Genomic DNA, 16,482 nt, shown 5'->3' with positions numbered 1-16,482 from the left:
TCACCGTTAAGAACCTCCTGTTGTCGGTCTGCCACCAATTCGTGTCTAACATCTGTGTTCCACACCTCCCATCCCATAGGAAAACTCAACAATTCTTCATCTGGCACAACTCTGTTGCTACCCTGATCCTGCTCCATTGTTTGCAGTCTGTTTATTTGATATGTGTTCAACAACAGTCGTGCCCTGCTACTAGTGAACATTCATTCACGGAACGTCAACAACAACAAAAATATAACAGCGAAAACCCCTTGTAACACTTGACACAAAAATTGCACTAATCGACTCCTACTACTAAAAAAAAGAATTTAACCCACAAGTACAAATGTCGATAAAACAACCCCTCCAAAATAATTTCAACGCTGACGCAACACTGTCAGTTTTAACAGAATGTGATGTGGTACAGAACCCACACACAACCAACACACACAAAATAAAACAACATGAAATTACTAAATAAATGAACAAAATCAATGGTTATTACATGCGCGTCACAAAATATTTCTATTCCGAAATCTAATTACAGCAAAGAAAATTAATTATGGTGTTTTTCATTAATCAGGAAATGTTATCAATCAAATCCTGGCAGGGAGAACGAGACATGCACTTGACCTCCTCCTTATCTACCAACTAATTAATTATGCGCACAATGGTAATGGAAGGAAATGATGGTGGACCCTGCTAGTTGGTAAAATAGGGAGTGCTCACTCACAATAATTTAATAAAAATCGTAATCTACTCAAAAGCAAAAAAAAAAAAAGAAGAGAGAGAGAGAACTTTATCATAATAAAAAACAGGAAATGGGATTCTGCCTATATCTATGAAATGATATGCGGATTAAATATCACAATGAGATTTATTATATTTCAGAACATAAATGAACATGATTTTCGACACACACACAGTAGGTTAAAGGATACGGTATATTGAAATATTATGAGGATAAAAGTTGGCTCGAGAACAAGGGGCTGCTACTCTCTGTGATGCAATAGACTGACGATAATGACTGGAGGTCCTAATGAATCAAATATTAATCTCCCGACTATATGGCAGTATCGCAATTAGTAATGAGAGCTGCTGTGCAGCAACTCTGTGTCAAACCCTGGCCTCGAAGGCTGTCCGAGAATTCTAAGTTCTTCCGAAAACGAGCGACCAAGTTGCAAGACCATCCGACTCTGAGGAAGATCAGATTTCGAATCCCCTGCTCGCGCAGCGCAAGAGCGAAGCCAACATTGCTCTACTCCCTACCCTGCTTGAAAACTGCGAATCAGCATTCAGTTCAGATTCCAAAATTCCCCCCCCCCTCTCCCCCCACTGTCTTAGAGCATCATTCGCGCCAATAGCGACTGTTCCCTCCGATTTCGAGCAGGGCTTTATGACTTCAACTAGCCTCAGTTTAAATTGATCAGTCATGCCTCTGCTATTCAGCTGAGGGCACTGAATTTGCCGTTTGGCTGTGAAAACAACCAGCCGAGACCACCGGCCATCTGGCGCCAGACACTCACACCCAGCAGGGCACAGTCCACAAGTATTCTCAGATCAAGAGGACAATGCAGTCAGTCGGTGCCAGGAATCTTCATTCTGGACGTGCTGGAACAGTAAACACATAAACTGAGGCGACACTCAGATGTCTCGCAGGTAGTTTCGCCCTGCACACAATAGGCGGAACTCGACCGATGTCAGTCGTTCCGCCAGGCGCTTAAGCCTATTGTACGAACCCCTCAGAATTCAGGGAAGTGCAGCCCCAATTGGAAACGCAGTGTGCTGCGTCCTCCAATGTTCGCCTCGCACAGGCCACCCAACTTGCAACTTTCAAATTACTTTACTGTAACTTGTCCCATTCTGTTACAGCTTAAATGACTAGTTCAAAGACTCTCTGAAAAAGTGTTAATTAGTCCTTGTTTGTAATCAACTTCACATTATTATTGTAGCAAACTTAAAAAAAAAGAGAGATAGACGGGTTCAACTGAAGTTTGCAGCACCACCCACTTTCTTTGACCTGTGACATGATTGTGTTTTCCTGTGTGATGTTGTTGTGTGGCATATTTGAAATGGATCATGTATTTAGAGGAAGTGATGGAGTATGCAGTGGTGGTGTTTAGTATGGAATGTTTGTTTCTAAATTGTTGGTGAGTAATTCACTGAAGTCCTTGAGTACTGTATGTGAGAATAATAGTGGAAGAGTTTGTGGCGGTTTGTTGGTTAGTTATTTCAGCGTGTAGTTGGCATTTGTGGGTAATAGATTCATTTTTGTATTTGGAATTATTAATGTAATGTGTTGTTTATGGTTGGAGATTTAATTTTATGTCCTGTTTTTGTTAGTTATGGATGTGATAACAAAGTTCATCAGTAGGTTCTTGCATGCCACAATGAGGGAAGAGATGTTGAGCATGATCAAATTCTTATATTTATTCAGTCTTATATTATTTAGTGAAATGTTAAGTTTCTGGAGAAGGAATGAGACATTTGTAGCTCAAGTAACCTAGACACATTCTCATATTAAACCTTAACACTTTTTAACCAAGTTTACTGCTTATATATTGCAGTAAAGTTACTTGCACATTCACACATTATATACTCGAGACAATTATTTTATGTTAACTTTGTTCATTTAGAGGATGACTTTTCAGTCCTGGGAACTTTGTGCACTAGTGTAGATGCAAAACATTTCTGCTTCACATGACTTCAAAATTTTATTACAGCAACTGACAAGAAATTTATGTACTTATTTGTTACACTGTAGCCTGTTACCTGTCACTTAAACACAGGCTGTATTCAGTCCTACAAATGAGCGTACGACATCGTTGGCCAGGAGGCCCCATTCGGGAAAGTTCGGCTGCCAAGTCTTATAAAAATTATTACTATCAATAACAAATGTTTTCTGTATATCAGCAGCTAATTGTACTGTATACATTACTATATCCAACACAGTACTACTTCCCATTACCATAACAAATTCTACCATTAATAAAATAGCAGCTACTAAAAAATCTAACTATATCTACTACTTTTATAACATGAGTTATTGTGTGCCGCATTCCACAATGCACTCCATTGCTCCCTGGTCCTTGTGTGCTGCAGAGGGTGTTGTGGCTGCATCTACCACTTCTGTTGTATGGAGCTCCCTGTTTGTGAGGGACAACTCCTGTGCTCTGAGGGAGCATTGTTGCTGCCAGTGAGAAGTGTAACCACAAGCTGGTCCACATCACCTGGGTTCTAGGTGATGAGTCATGGCACATGGCTGCATTTCCACTCTAGTTTTGTTATGATCTCTGTGCATGAGGGTTTTGCTGTTGATCTACAGCAGCTGTTTACCTCAGCTGTCATTGCTGCATTGCTTCTTGATCTTCTGTCACAACATCCTGTAGTGCAGTGGATGGGGATTGACTGATAGGTAACATGCTACAGAAACATTCCTAGTAATAGCGTCTGCAATATTGTCAATGATCTGCTGTTCTGTCTCACTGGAGTATTTCCTTTATATCAAGTCTTTCATGCCAATTCAGTTGCTCCTGATTGTATCAGCAACATCGGCATAAGTGGGCTACCCCATGTATAGTATGTTACGGCATGCCTTTTTCACAACAGCCACATTAAGAGGTTTCTCTTCAACCGATTAGATGCCAGTGGGTGGTGTGAGGCTCCTGACCCCTGCAGAAGTGTCAGGCCTTTTGAAGAATTCAGGTACCTCATTCCTGGACTCTGTTTTGTGAAAAAACCATAGGTATGCATTGCTGTTTGGGCATCATCCGATAGTTCCTGCCACTTACTATGGAGGATCTGACCGTGAATGGACATATTCTAAGTATTTCATGCAATGCCTGAACTGACACAGTACAAAAAGCTCCCATCAACTGAAGAAGTATTCTGCACTGCGCTCTGTTAACCCGTGCTGGTGTTATGAGCAGACATCTGTGCACCCAACACTCATACAATATACCATAATCACAGTTAGGATAGCATTGTGATACATTCTTATTGTTTGCATGGTAGTGTATAATCATAACTGGCTAAGGTAATAATTTTGTTCATTGTGGTCCTGTCTCCCTTGTTTATTTCATCTGTATGTGCACTACAATTTTGTCACTCGCCCAGGGAAAAGGATCTGGTGATGGACTTTCTCTTTATAGATATTTTGCTTGATTTCATAATAGGTTCCCTTTTAACAAGTATGTGGTCTTTTCCGGTGCAACAGGCAATTTCTCCTAGGCACCAATAATGTAATTATTGAAGAAATATGTTACATCTGTCTTCCGGGTTGCTTCTGGAGCTTCCGTTCACTAGGGTCACCAAGTTGTCGCACTCCTGTGACTATTTCATTATCTTGCAACTTTCCTAATACTAGGTCAGGCACCAGATCCCATGGGCAGTTCAAATCCCTCAGGTGGTCCAAATGGCTGCCCACCATAAGTGATTAAGTGCCCCTGTGATGTCCACTTTATCATTGAATGTCCTGTGCAGCTTGCCAGTAAAAAGCAACAGTAATAATGGCTAGCATAACTGCTGACTCTGTTCTTTGTTCCATTCTTCTCTTTGCCGAAATCTTTCCTTAGCGAGTCTTCATTGCAGGCAAATTTTCACAGTATGTGTCCCAGCCAAGGTGTCTTCTTTATTCTTGTCCTTTCCACTAGTTTTTTACCTCTCCTTTTCTTAGAAGTACTTCTCCATTTGTCAGTCTGTTGCACTTTCAGTGGTGTTTTTCACCATTACATTTGAAAACTATTGAAGTATTTTTCTTGTTCATTCTGCCCAGGGTTCATTGCTGTATGATAGTACTCTCTAGATAATTCTTAATTCTATCTGAATTATTTTTGCAGTCAAAGATCTTTCACGTCGTCAGAAGTTTTACATCTATAGATATTCTACTTCATATTTCCTCCACACTGTTTACATTTTACATCACTTAATGTTTTTAAATTTTCCAAGGTATTTCCTTCTAGTGATATTTCATGGAACCTTCATTCTGCAAAATTCTCGTCAGTTTGGTCTTTCATGCATCCATCCTCACTCCTTACTCTTTTTCCCAATTTTATGATACTTCCTTGATAAATTGTAATTCCTTTTCTGGTTCAGCCGAATGTGCTTGAAGATCTGTGTACATATAATTGTCCTCATTTTTTCTCCTCCTACTGTTATGCCTGTTGCTTTTCCTTATATTTTTTCAGTTGGTGGCAAACAGCACCCTGGTCTAACACTTCTTCTATTATCTGTTTTGTCTATTTCTATATCACCAATACTTACAACTTTCGGTCATGTGTCTAGTTCCTTTATGTCTTAAGTTGCACTGTCTGATCAAAAGTATCTGGTCACCTATTAGTGGACATTAATATGAAGTGTGTCCACTCTTTACCTTTATGGTGGCTTGAACCCTGTTGGGGTCACTTTCAGTGAGGTGTCTGAATGTCCGAGGTGCAATGGCAGCCCATTCTTCCCCAAGACCCAAAACCAGAGAAGTTAGTGCTGTTGGACACTGGGGTCTGCAGCAAAGTTTACATTTCTAACTCTTCCAAAATATGTTCTCTTAGGTTCAGTTTGTGGGACTGTGCAGGCCAGTCCAGTTCAGGAATTTTGTTGTCCACAAACTACTGCCCCACATGCTGTTCTATGACAGCTTGCATTTTCATGCTAAAGCAAGCAATCATCATCTCCGAATGGGTCGTCTACTATATGCAGTACTGAACGCTGTAAAATGTGTTCATATCCTTTTGCATTTAGTTTTTGCATAAGCAAAGTAAGTAAGCTACACTCTCATCATGAAAAACACCCCCACATCCTAAACACCACCTCCATATTTTACTGGGGTACTGCACATATGGCAGGTAATATTCTTCAGGCATTTGCCAAATTCAGTCTTTTCCCTCAGGTTGCTACAGGGTGCAGTATGATTCATGACTCCAAATCACTCATTTCCAGTTATCCACTGTCCTGTGGCATCACTCTTTACATCACCTCAAGCATTACTTTTAGCATGACTACAGGCTTATGATGAGCTCCTTGACCAATGTACCCAATTCTTTTTAACTCCCTACACTTTGTGTGCCAAATAAGGATACTTGTGATCAGATAATGCCTGCCCTTCCATTACACACAGATGACTTCATACTGATATTCCAATCCATTCAGTCTTAAACTTTCTCCCAGTCAGCACAACAGATGTGCTGTTAGCTTCCAGCATTCTTTCTTCTTCCATCTCCAAACATCTAATAGTATTTTGGGTTCCATTTCGTTTCCTGAATTGAAACTGACTCTTTGCTGCTCACATTATCTTCAATTTTTCTTTGTAATCTTCTGAATTAATAATTTAAAGTGTTAAATTTTTCTCGATAATTTAAAGTGTTAATTTTTTTTCTTTAATATATTTGTGTGTGTGTGTGTGTGTGTGTGTGTGTGTGTGTGTGTGTGTGTGTGTGTGTGTGTGTGTAAACGCGCGTGCGTGTGAGGGGTGGCGGGGGATTCATTTTTATATTTTTATTGTACACATTTTTACAACTTCATTGCCAATTTCTTATATGTGTTTTTCAACTTTTGGCTATTTCAGATGTTCCAGATCTCTCTTCAGATGAGTCAGAGGGTTACAATGAAAATGACATAGAAGAAAAGACAGATGCAAAATGTCTGTTTTGTTCTGACTGTGTCATCATATCAGAAAGCCTTATTCATTTGAAGGAAAAACATAATTTTGATATTTCATATTTAAGAGCAAAATTCAACATGGATTGTTATGATTACATAAAACTGATTAATTACATCCGTACGAATAAAATTGAGGCTTCTGAAGTGATGCAGTTATCAGACCGGGTGTGGAATGATGACAGATTTCTAAAACCAGTGTTAGAAGATGATACATTCTTAATGATAGGTAATGTGGAATTTATAACTTTTTGTGTATAATTTGTAAAAATGTCAAGTTGCATCATTCCACTGTTAACTGTAAATCCCAGCTATAACTACCCAGATGAGATAGTCCATAACTAGGAAGAAAGCAAGGGCATACCTTTTTCAGAAGGAACACTTCCTGAATAGGGCTGTGTTTTCTGATACTAATTCCAACAGATCATTTAAATATTCTACATTCCTTCTTGTGTTTAGGGCATCACTGCCACTGAGTACTTGAGGTCACATTTTTAATATGTCCAATCTTACCAAATGTCAGGGGCAGGCACAGAATTGTAATTGGATCCTTCTATCTTCCACTGGGCTCATCTCGTTAAGTTAACTGAAAACTGTAGAGAAAACCTCAGTTTGCTTGTACAATTAGTTCCCCCCCTTCTACTATAATCATTGGTAGAGACTTTAATCATCCAACAGTCAACTGGGAAAAAGTTAATATTTTGTTAGTTGTCGGCATGATAAGACATCCTATGAAACATTACTAAATGCATTTTCTGGAAACTGCCTAGAACAGATAGCTCAGTGTCCCACTAATGGTGGAAATGTACTGGATCAGTGGCAACAAATGAAGTCAAGCATGGAAAAATGGACTAGTGCTCAAATGTAAAAGCTGAGAGATAATTGTTGCCATGTGTTGCTGGCTGCAGGAACTATCAAAATTCACATTTGTCTCATCCCTAAATATCTCATTAGGATATTTAGGGGTGAGATCAATGTCAATTTTGGTAGTTCCTATACCCAGCAACAGGTGACAACCCTTATCTCTAAGTTTTTACATTTGAGATTTAGCCCATTTTTCCACACACATCTTCAAATAGACTTGACCTTTTTGAGGATGTCCACACCGAAACTAGTATGAGTGACCTTGCAGTTGTGGCAGCAATTATTACCAAAATAAAACTAAAACAAGCAGAAGTATTTTCAGTAAACTAAATAAAAATCAGTAGTGTCATATCTCAGCGAGGAACTTGAAACTTTCACCACAGGGCTAACTCAGCTACAAATTCAGTGTAGCATCTGAAAGGGATTCCATCGGGGCCTGTAGCTTCGTTCAGTTTTAATGATTTCAGCTGTTTTTCAACACCACTACGCTGATACTTTTTCATTCATCTTTCCAGTGATACAAGGATTAAATTGGGGCAATTCTCCTGGGTGTACCTTTGTAAAGGAACGTTTTCAGTTTTTACAATATTGGTTGAAGTTGGCTCTCAGGTTACATGAAATTTCATGCTGTTGTATTATAGGTATTTTTATACTAACCCTTAATTTACCTACTTCTATCTTATATTGTTTATGCAATACTGTAACTGTTAATAAAGATAATGATATACTAATTCTCACCTGCCAATGAGTTGAAATGAAGGTCCAGAATCTCCAATAATTCATACTCTCATCAATATGAAAAACATATAGCCTTATAAAGGCGCGATTCATATGCAGTGTCTGACTCATGCGGCCGCCGTTGTGCATCTGCCGCACTGTACTGCTATAGATGGTGTTAAACAGGACTGTGTCCCTTGTTGCATCAGCTGCATGCGGCTGACGCTAAGGCCGTGTGCGGCTCTGGCTCAGCCGGTCTGAGAGCAGTCGAGACACAGCCGCAAAGGAGAACATGACAGCATGTCTGAGGGAAAAGTACTGTTCACAGTGGTGGAAGATGAGAAACTGGTAGAAATGGTTTCTAAATTTTCTTGTATCTACGATGTATCGTTACCAGTATACAAGGACCAAACTGTGAAGGATAATGCTTCGACAGAGGTAGCAGAATAAGTGGAAAGAGCAAGTAAGAAAAGTATTATATACTTTCTGTTTCTTCATAATGTTTGTTACTTAGTTGTCAGGCAAATAATGGATATTACAATAAACAAGAATAAGTAGCATCGTCCCACATAATATTCAGTTATTATTATGATAATAATGAAGTGTACACAAAATGAATACCAAAACCTGATGTATGTCAGAAAAGTTCAATTTATTGTAATGTGCATACAATTTTTTAAAGATAATTCAGTAATGCTAGGGAGCTCAAAGCCTACTTAGTTCTGCTAACGTGATCACTTTGCCACGGTGTCACCCCTGCCCTACACCACTGTTGAAGTATTCTGTAAATGAATCTCGCACAGAAAATCCATCAGCATCTGCATAACCGCCACTCCTTGCTAATGCTTCAAGATTTTCAGTAGGTAGTGGTTCACTTCTGTTTAATTCAAAATGAGCTCGTTATTTTTCTCCAAGGATGCATCTCTAAGTAAATTATGTAAACAGCAAGCAACAATACTCAAATTATCAGTTGTTTCTGGCTTCAGACTGATCGGAGAATGAAATATGCAAAAGGCATTTTCAGAAACTCTACGAGCTCGTGAAAGACGGTAGTTAAAAATAGCTTTTTTTTTGTCAGTACTAGCAACTCGAGGAGAGAAAGGTTTCATCATGTTTGGATGTAATCGAAATACCTTGTCACCTACAAAAATATATGGCACTATTATGTCCGAATCCGGCAGCTTAGTTGGTGGAGGAAACCTCTTACCACTTCAAAACATTTTCCCGATATTACTTTTATCAAAAATTCCACTGTCGCCTTCTTTGCCATATGACGCAACCTCGGATGTGTTTCAGCATTTCCCTCACATAGCTGAAGCTGAATTTCTTCACCGTCAACGTCTTCTAATATTAGATAAAACAACAAGTCGCGCCAAACCATCCTTTTGGCACAGACCCAGCAGAGCAACCAACGACTGTGCGGCCGCTGCTCTATAGGAATCGCCAGCTATGAGTCAGCCACACTACGTCAGACGCACAACGGCTGCCGCATGCGTCAAACGCGGCATAGGAATCCCACCTTAAAAATGGCTACCAATTGTGGAGTGAAAGCAATAATGGGCAACAAATCATTGCTACCATACAATAAAAAGTCGAGCTTTGTCAAACAATATAAAAAGGTACCAAATTTTTAAGCTTTTAAAAATCATAAGTGTATCCTACTTTGCATGGAATACCCCCTAGAACTACAGATAGAGGGATGCTGAAAGAAACGTGTTTGGCTGTCAGGAGAGCAATTTGTGAAACCTTTAAGGACTACCATAGCAGAATGTCGTCAAATGGATCTTTCGCAAAACCCCCCAAAAAATTTGCTTGTATGTAAAGGCTGTTAGTGGCACCAAAGTTAGTGTGCAGTCCTAGCAGATGAGACAGGAAATGAAATTGAGGGCAGCAAAGTAAAGGCTGAAATGCTGAACTCCGTATTCATATGTTCCTTTACAAATGAAAACCTTCAAGAATTGCCCCAATTTAATCTTTGTACCACTGAAAAGATAAGTGAAACATGTGTTAGTGTCAGTGGTAATGAGAAATGGTTGAAATCATTAGAACTGAGAAGTTCTGCAGGCCAGTGGAATCACTGTCAGATTCTATACTGATTTTGCAGCTGAGTTAGCCTGTCTTTTAACTGTAATCTGTTGTAGGTCCCTCAAACAATAAACTGCACCCAGTAGTTGGAAGAAGACAAGAAGGTTAGTAGAAGTATCCACAAAAGTACCGTCAGTATCTTTGACATCAGTTTGTTGTAGAATCTTAAAACATATTCATATGCAGACTGTCCTCCTCATCAGTCATGTAAAACCCAAATTGCGCTTTCCTCGCATGACAAACTGAAAGCTTTTTATCGAGGCAGTTAAGTGGCTGCAGTATTTATTGATTTCCAAAGAGCATTTGGCTCAGTATCACATCTACACCTATTGTCAAAAGTACGATCACATGGGACATCAAGCAAAATTCATGAAGTGGATTGAGGATGTTTTGGTAAAGAGGGCGCAGCATGTTACCCTGGATGGAGAGTCATTGTCAGATGTAGAAGTAACGACGGTTGTGTCCCAGGGAAGCGCTTTGGGACCCATGCTGTTCATGTTGTATACTAATGACCTTGCAGGCAATACTACTTTTAACTTCAAACTTTTAGCAGAGGATCAGTTATCTGTATTGAAGTACTGTCTGAAAGAATCTGCATAGATATTCAGTTATATCTAGATAAGATGTCAAGCTAGTGCAAAGATTGGCAACTTGCTTTAAATGTTCAGATCTGTAAAATTGTGCACTTCACAAAATGGAAAAAAAATGTAGTATCCTATAATATCAGTGAGGCACAGTTGAAATCTGCTAACTCATACAAATACATGGGTGTAACACTTCGTACTGATATAAAATAGAATAACAACACAGGCTCAGTCATGGATAAAGTAAGTGACAGACTTTGGTGTGTGTGTGTGTGTGTGTGTGTGTGTGTGTGTGTGTGTGTGTAGAATACTGGGGTATGCAATCAATCTACAAAGGAGATTGCTTACAAATCACTTGCATGACCTATTCTATAGTACTGTTAAAGTGTGTGGGACATAGAAATTAAAGGGGATATTGAACATATACAGAGAAGGTCACCATGAGTGGTCACAGGTTTGTTTGACCCGTGGGAGCGTGTCACAGTGAGAAACTGAACTGGCAGACTCTTGAAGACAGACATAAACTATCTTGAGAAAATCTACTAACAAGGTTTCAAAAACTGGCTTAAATGGTGACTTTAGGGATATAATGCAACCTGCTACAAATCACTCACTCAGGGATCATGAGGACAAGTTTAGAATAATACAGCATGCGCAGAGGCATTCACAGAATCGTTCTTTCTACACCCCATACATGAATGGAATGGGAAGAAACCCTAATAACTGGTACAATGGGATGTACCCTCTGCCATGCATTTCATGGGGGTTTGCAGAGTATAGCTGTAGATGTAAATACATGCTTCATTCTGCAATTGTGTTTCATTGTTATTCACATCTTCCCTGTTCCAGTGCTACCACTATGGAATATGTATGTATGTAGTTGAAATCAGTAAGACGAATTGTGAGATTGTTATTAGTGGTTCTCTGTAACACTCTTTTGTAAAAAGAAATTTGATAAAGTGAAGTATTGGGGTTTACCATGAAATCTCTAATATTATTGCTCAGTGTCATTCTTTTCTTCTGTAGTACATATTATGTGATGAATGTAAACATGTCGTTCGGTATTTGGCATTCGCATATTACTTAAAACTGGGATTAACATTTGCATTGCTGTGAATAATTTTGATATGATAGTTGTTACAGCTAGAGTCAGGAAAAACAGTTTTATTTTATAGCCAAATTAACTGTTCTTTTTTGCCAGAGTGGTTGTTGTTATTTTTTACCAAATTTACTTGCATTTTTTGTCAAATTTACTTGTATTTTTGATCAAATTTGGTGTTATTTTTTGCCGAGATCATTATTTTATTTCCATTTTTGTTGTCTTTTTTGCAATATCTAGTGTTTTTTGCCAAATGGGTCATTACATGTAAAATCAACAAATTGAAGTATGGTTTTCAGCCTGACATTCTTGGATTTATTTGAAATTAAGTATGTATGTAGTATTCATAAATAGTAACACACAAGTTTTTTCATGTTCTTCTGGCAAAAGATTATTAAGTAATGAATGCACAAAAGCATTAAAAAATTGAACTTTTGACTCTTGGAGCAACTTGGATTTGTTCATAACTTGTGTTTTAAATTGAGTAAAATATATATAGTGGATGGCGAGGGGCAACTGTGAAATCTTCAATGGGAGCCCCCATTTTTTATTGCAGATTATAATTCTATGGCAAAATCTACATACGTTTTGCCTGAAGCATTTTCTTTGTTTCGCCATCTTTGGAGGAATAAAAATGAGTACACAATTGTAATTTACGACATGCTACTCAATGGTCCTTGAATGTCCGTGCTGCGAGGGTAGGACAGGCCAGTACTTAATAACTTCTAATTGGAAACACTACTCGCAATGTTGTATCCTCCAACTCGACATGCCACTGTGGCTGTGTGGTGAACTACAAAAAGGCCATACCCTTGCAGCTGGAGCCCACATATTGTGTATTTGTAGAAGAGATAGTGGCTCCAGACATTACAATACTTGTACAGTGTTTATTGCCTGCACACTTACGTATCGTTTGCAGAACAGACATGCAAGTGGATGATGAATGTTGCTACCACAGAGGAAAAAATTGAAATGATCATAATTTATGGAGAATGTAGGAGAAATGTTGTGGCTGTTGTTGCCTCTGTAGTGGCATCACCATTTAGGACAGGGAAAGTTAGTTTTATGTGATATTCCGAGAGCAAGTCATCACAGCCAGGAGTGGGCCGGATTGCAGTGAGTTATGCATACCAGCAGTTGCGAAGGCAAATAGAGCCCACAGGGGTATAAAATTGTCGGAGAGGGTGCACACAGCAGTTTCCATGGCGCAAGTTACAGGCAGAAGAGGGCCTCTGGCCAACCTAAGTGTTATGCAAATGTGACACAAAGCAGCATGCTTGACAAAACAGAGGCACACAGCCGGGTATAAATAGGTACCGATTTCTAATGAGATTCATTCAAGTGTGGCAGCTCTCCTGGACGGTGAGGCGTGTAACACCAACGGGCTACACGCAGCAACAGATGGGGCGCCAGTGTCCCAGTCTGCGGCAGGTTGTTGGTTCGACCCTCTGAGGCCGACGCGGGGTCTGCAGCCAGCCAGGGTGGACCACTCTTCAGCTCGCTACCGCGGGCAGTCGTCTCGGCTCCCGACACATGCCGAAGACTTCCGAGGCAAGGGCTGCAGATTCGGACACCAGATTGCGGGCGGTCGTTGCCACCGCATTCTCAGCTATGCCAGCGAGGAAGAAGCAGCAGCAGGGCTGGCCTATGGCTCCCGGCGGAGCAGCACGGAGTCAATGGAGACGGTGACCACTGACTCGGCTGCTGGCACAGCCATCCTGACTTCGTCGGAACTCAGTGGGCCGGCCAAGGCCAGCACGACATAGCGTTGCGTTGCACAGGCTGCTGGGGTGTTTCCTCAGCATTGTGGGGCCCTGGGACACAGACCAAGGTGAATGGAGCACTGAAGTGGAAACAAATAAATCGTTTGGAAAGTTCTCGCCAAGTTTTAATACAGCACCCCTGGCACTCATTCACTACATTTGGTATCTTCCCGCTACATTTGGTCATCCTGATACATTTGGTGGCAGAAGCTGCCACAACACTTTGGATGCCGATCACGTTCCAGAGAATGCTTGCTCTCGTTTGTTCTTTTACAGGGTTGTGAACACTTTTATGTCTGATGGCAGTGTACAGACCGGCAAAAGGAATAGTAAATATGTTACAGTTGACCATCAGTGTCTTTGGTCAGTTAACGTGTGGTATGACATTATGAGGAACAAACTAACTGGTCCGTATGGTATTGATGGCATGTTGAATGGATGCAAATGTTGAACTACTACTGCAGGATGTTGCCCTGAATGCCCAGCAGCGTGTGTTTTAGAATGGTGGTTGCTCGGCCCATTATGCAATTAAAGCAAGGGAGGTATTAGACCATGTTTACACTGGTTGGTGGGTCGGCAGAGGTGGCCCTGTTAATTGGCCTGCTAGGTTACCGGATTTGCCGTTGCCATATTTTTTTCTGTGGGGATATTTAAATGATGACGTGTACCAGCAAGTGCCAATGGGCAGTAAAGACATGGTCGACAGCATCAAAAATGTTTGTGCTGAAATTCCCACAGACATGCTTCTGTCCTGGGTATGGTCATTTGAGAAGTGGATCACTGGGTGTATTGAAGTGGTGGTACAGTGTTTGAATACTTACTCTAATTGGAAAAGTAGACTAGAATTTGCCCTGAGCCATGCCCACAGTGGCGCATCAATTAGTCTGCTTTCGGTATGTTGTAGGAGTGAAATGTTTCAAGTGAGGTTTCCAATTAGAAGCTACAAAATAATGGCCTGTCCTACCCTCGCAGCTTGGAAGTGGGCCCCCACATACTATTGGATATTAAAGAGCCATTGAGTAGCAAGTCGTAAATTACAATTGTGTACCCATTTCTATTCATCTGATTACAGCGCCATCTGTGGCAAAACGAAGAAAATGTTTCAGACAATATGTATGTAGATTTTGCCTTATAATTGCAACCTCCAATAAAAAATGGGGTTCCCATTGAAAATTTCAAAGCTGCACACCGCCACCCACACACGGATCTGGACTGGGAGTTGAGGTGTCCTTGGATATCCCCTTTGGCACAAACAAATTGGAATTATAACTTTTTTTGATCCTAAATGTAGTTTTTGAGATATTTCAATGTCTTCAGTTAAAATGAACATCCTGACACACACACATTTAAAAAAAGTTGTTGAATTTTGAAGATCTTTTTGTTTTAAATGTCAAAGATACTGTTTTCCTCTACATATCCTGAAAGCTTCAACCTAGGATGACCATGTGATCACTATCAGATGTAATTTTATGTTTAAGACAGTAAAGCTGAAAAGGGTAGTTGCTACTCACCATATCTCGGAGATGCTGAGTTGCAGAAAGGCACGACAAAAAGACTGTCAGAAAGTTAGCTTTTGGCCAAGAAGGCCTTTATCAAAAATAGGCAACATACAGAGGGCTGTGTGGTGCTGGATGCTGGAAAGGGAATACTGGTGCTGGGGGGAAGGAACCAGATGGCACAGGCTGTGAAGCAGTCATTGAAATGAAGGACATCGTATTTGGCCACAGTTCATTGGTGGCCATTTATGCAGACAGACTGCTTGTTGGTTGTCGTGGCCACATAGAATGCAGCACAGTGGTTGCAGCTTTGTTGAGATAGATGATGTTTGTGACCGGATTGGAGTTTTGGTGGTAGGAGGGTGTATGGGACAGGTCTTGCAGCTAAATCTATTACAGGTAAATGAGCCAGTAGACAGGGGATTGGGAGGAGAGATTGTGGAGGGATGGATGAGGATATTGTGAAGGTTCTGTTTGTGGCAGAATACCACTGTGGGAGGAGTGGGAAGGATAGTGGATAGGACTTCTCTCATTTCAGGGCATGACAAGAGGTAGTCAAAACCCTGGCGGAGAACTTAATTCAGTTGCTCCAGTCCTGGGTGGTACTGAATCACAAGGGGAATGGTCCTCTGTGGCTGTTCAGTGGGGCTTTGGGAGGTGTTGGGTAACTGTAAAGGTAAGGCATGGGAGAGCTGTTTTTTTACAAGGTTGGGAGGGTAACTACAATATGTAAAGGCCTCAGTGAGACCCTTTGTATATTTCAAGAGAAATCGCTCGTCACTACAGATGCAATGGCCATGGGTGGTTAGGCTGTATGGAAGGGACTTCTTAGTATGAAATGGGTGCCAGCTGTTGAAGTGGAGGTATTGCTGGTGGTTGGTAGGTTTGATATCGACAGAGGTACTGATATGGCCATCTTTGAGGTGGAGGTCAACATCAAGTAAGGTGGCTTTGATGGGTTGAGTAGGCAAATGGGGAGGAAGGCGGATAGCTTGTCCTCACTCTTGATTCAAATCACGAAGAGGTCATCATTGAATCCGAACCAGGTTAGGGGTTTGGGATTGTGGGTGTTCAGGAAGGATTCCTCTAGATGGCCCATGAATAGGTTGGCATAGAATGGTGTCATGCAGGTGCCCATAGCCATACCCCGAATTTGTTTGTAGGTAATGCCTTCAAGTGCAGTGAAGCTAAAATGAAATGGCTGCATCAAAAATGTGAAGAAATCAAAAAAGAAATGATTGTTGGAA

At 40.6% G+C, this 16,482-nt stretch overlaps 1 protein-coding gene across 1 annotated transcript in view; it reads left to right on the top strand.

The window, feature by feature from the left end:
- The window catches only part of LOC126094567 (protein arginine N-methyltransferase 1), a 103,278-nt gene that overhangs the window by 7,759 nt on the left and 79,037 nt on the right, over positions 1–16,482 (top strand). The window contains exon 2 of the mRNA XM_049909023.1: positions 6,536–6,856. Within this exon, the coding sequence (XP_049764980.1) occupies positions 6,536–6,856 (321 nt within the window). The remainder of the gene's footprint in view (positions 1–6,535; positions 6,857–16,482) is intronic.

The sequence above is a fragment of the Schistocerca cancellata genome, chromosome 8, assembly GCF_023864275.1.
Source record: "Schistocerca cancellata isolate TAMUIC-IGC-003103 chromosome 8, iqSchCanc2.1, whole genome shotgun sequence".
Classification (NCBI taxonomy): Eukaryota; Metazoa; Arthropoda; class Insecta; order Orthoptera; family Acrididae; genus Schistocerca; species Schistocerca cancellata.
Note: the sequence above shows the minus strand (reverse complement) of the source record. Positions and strands in the feature narration are given on the sequence as shown.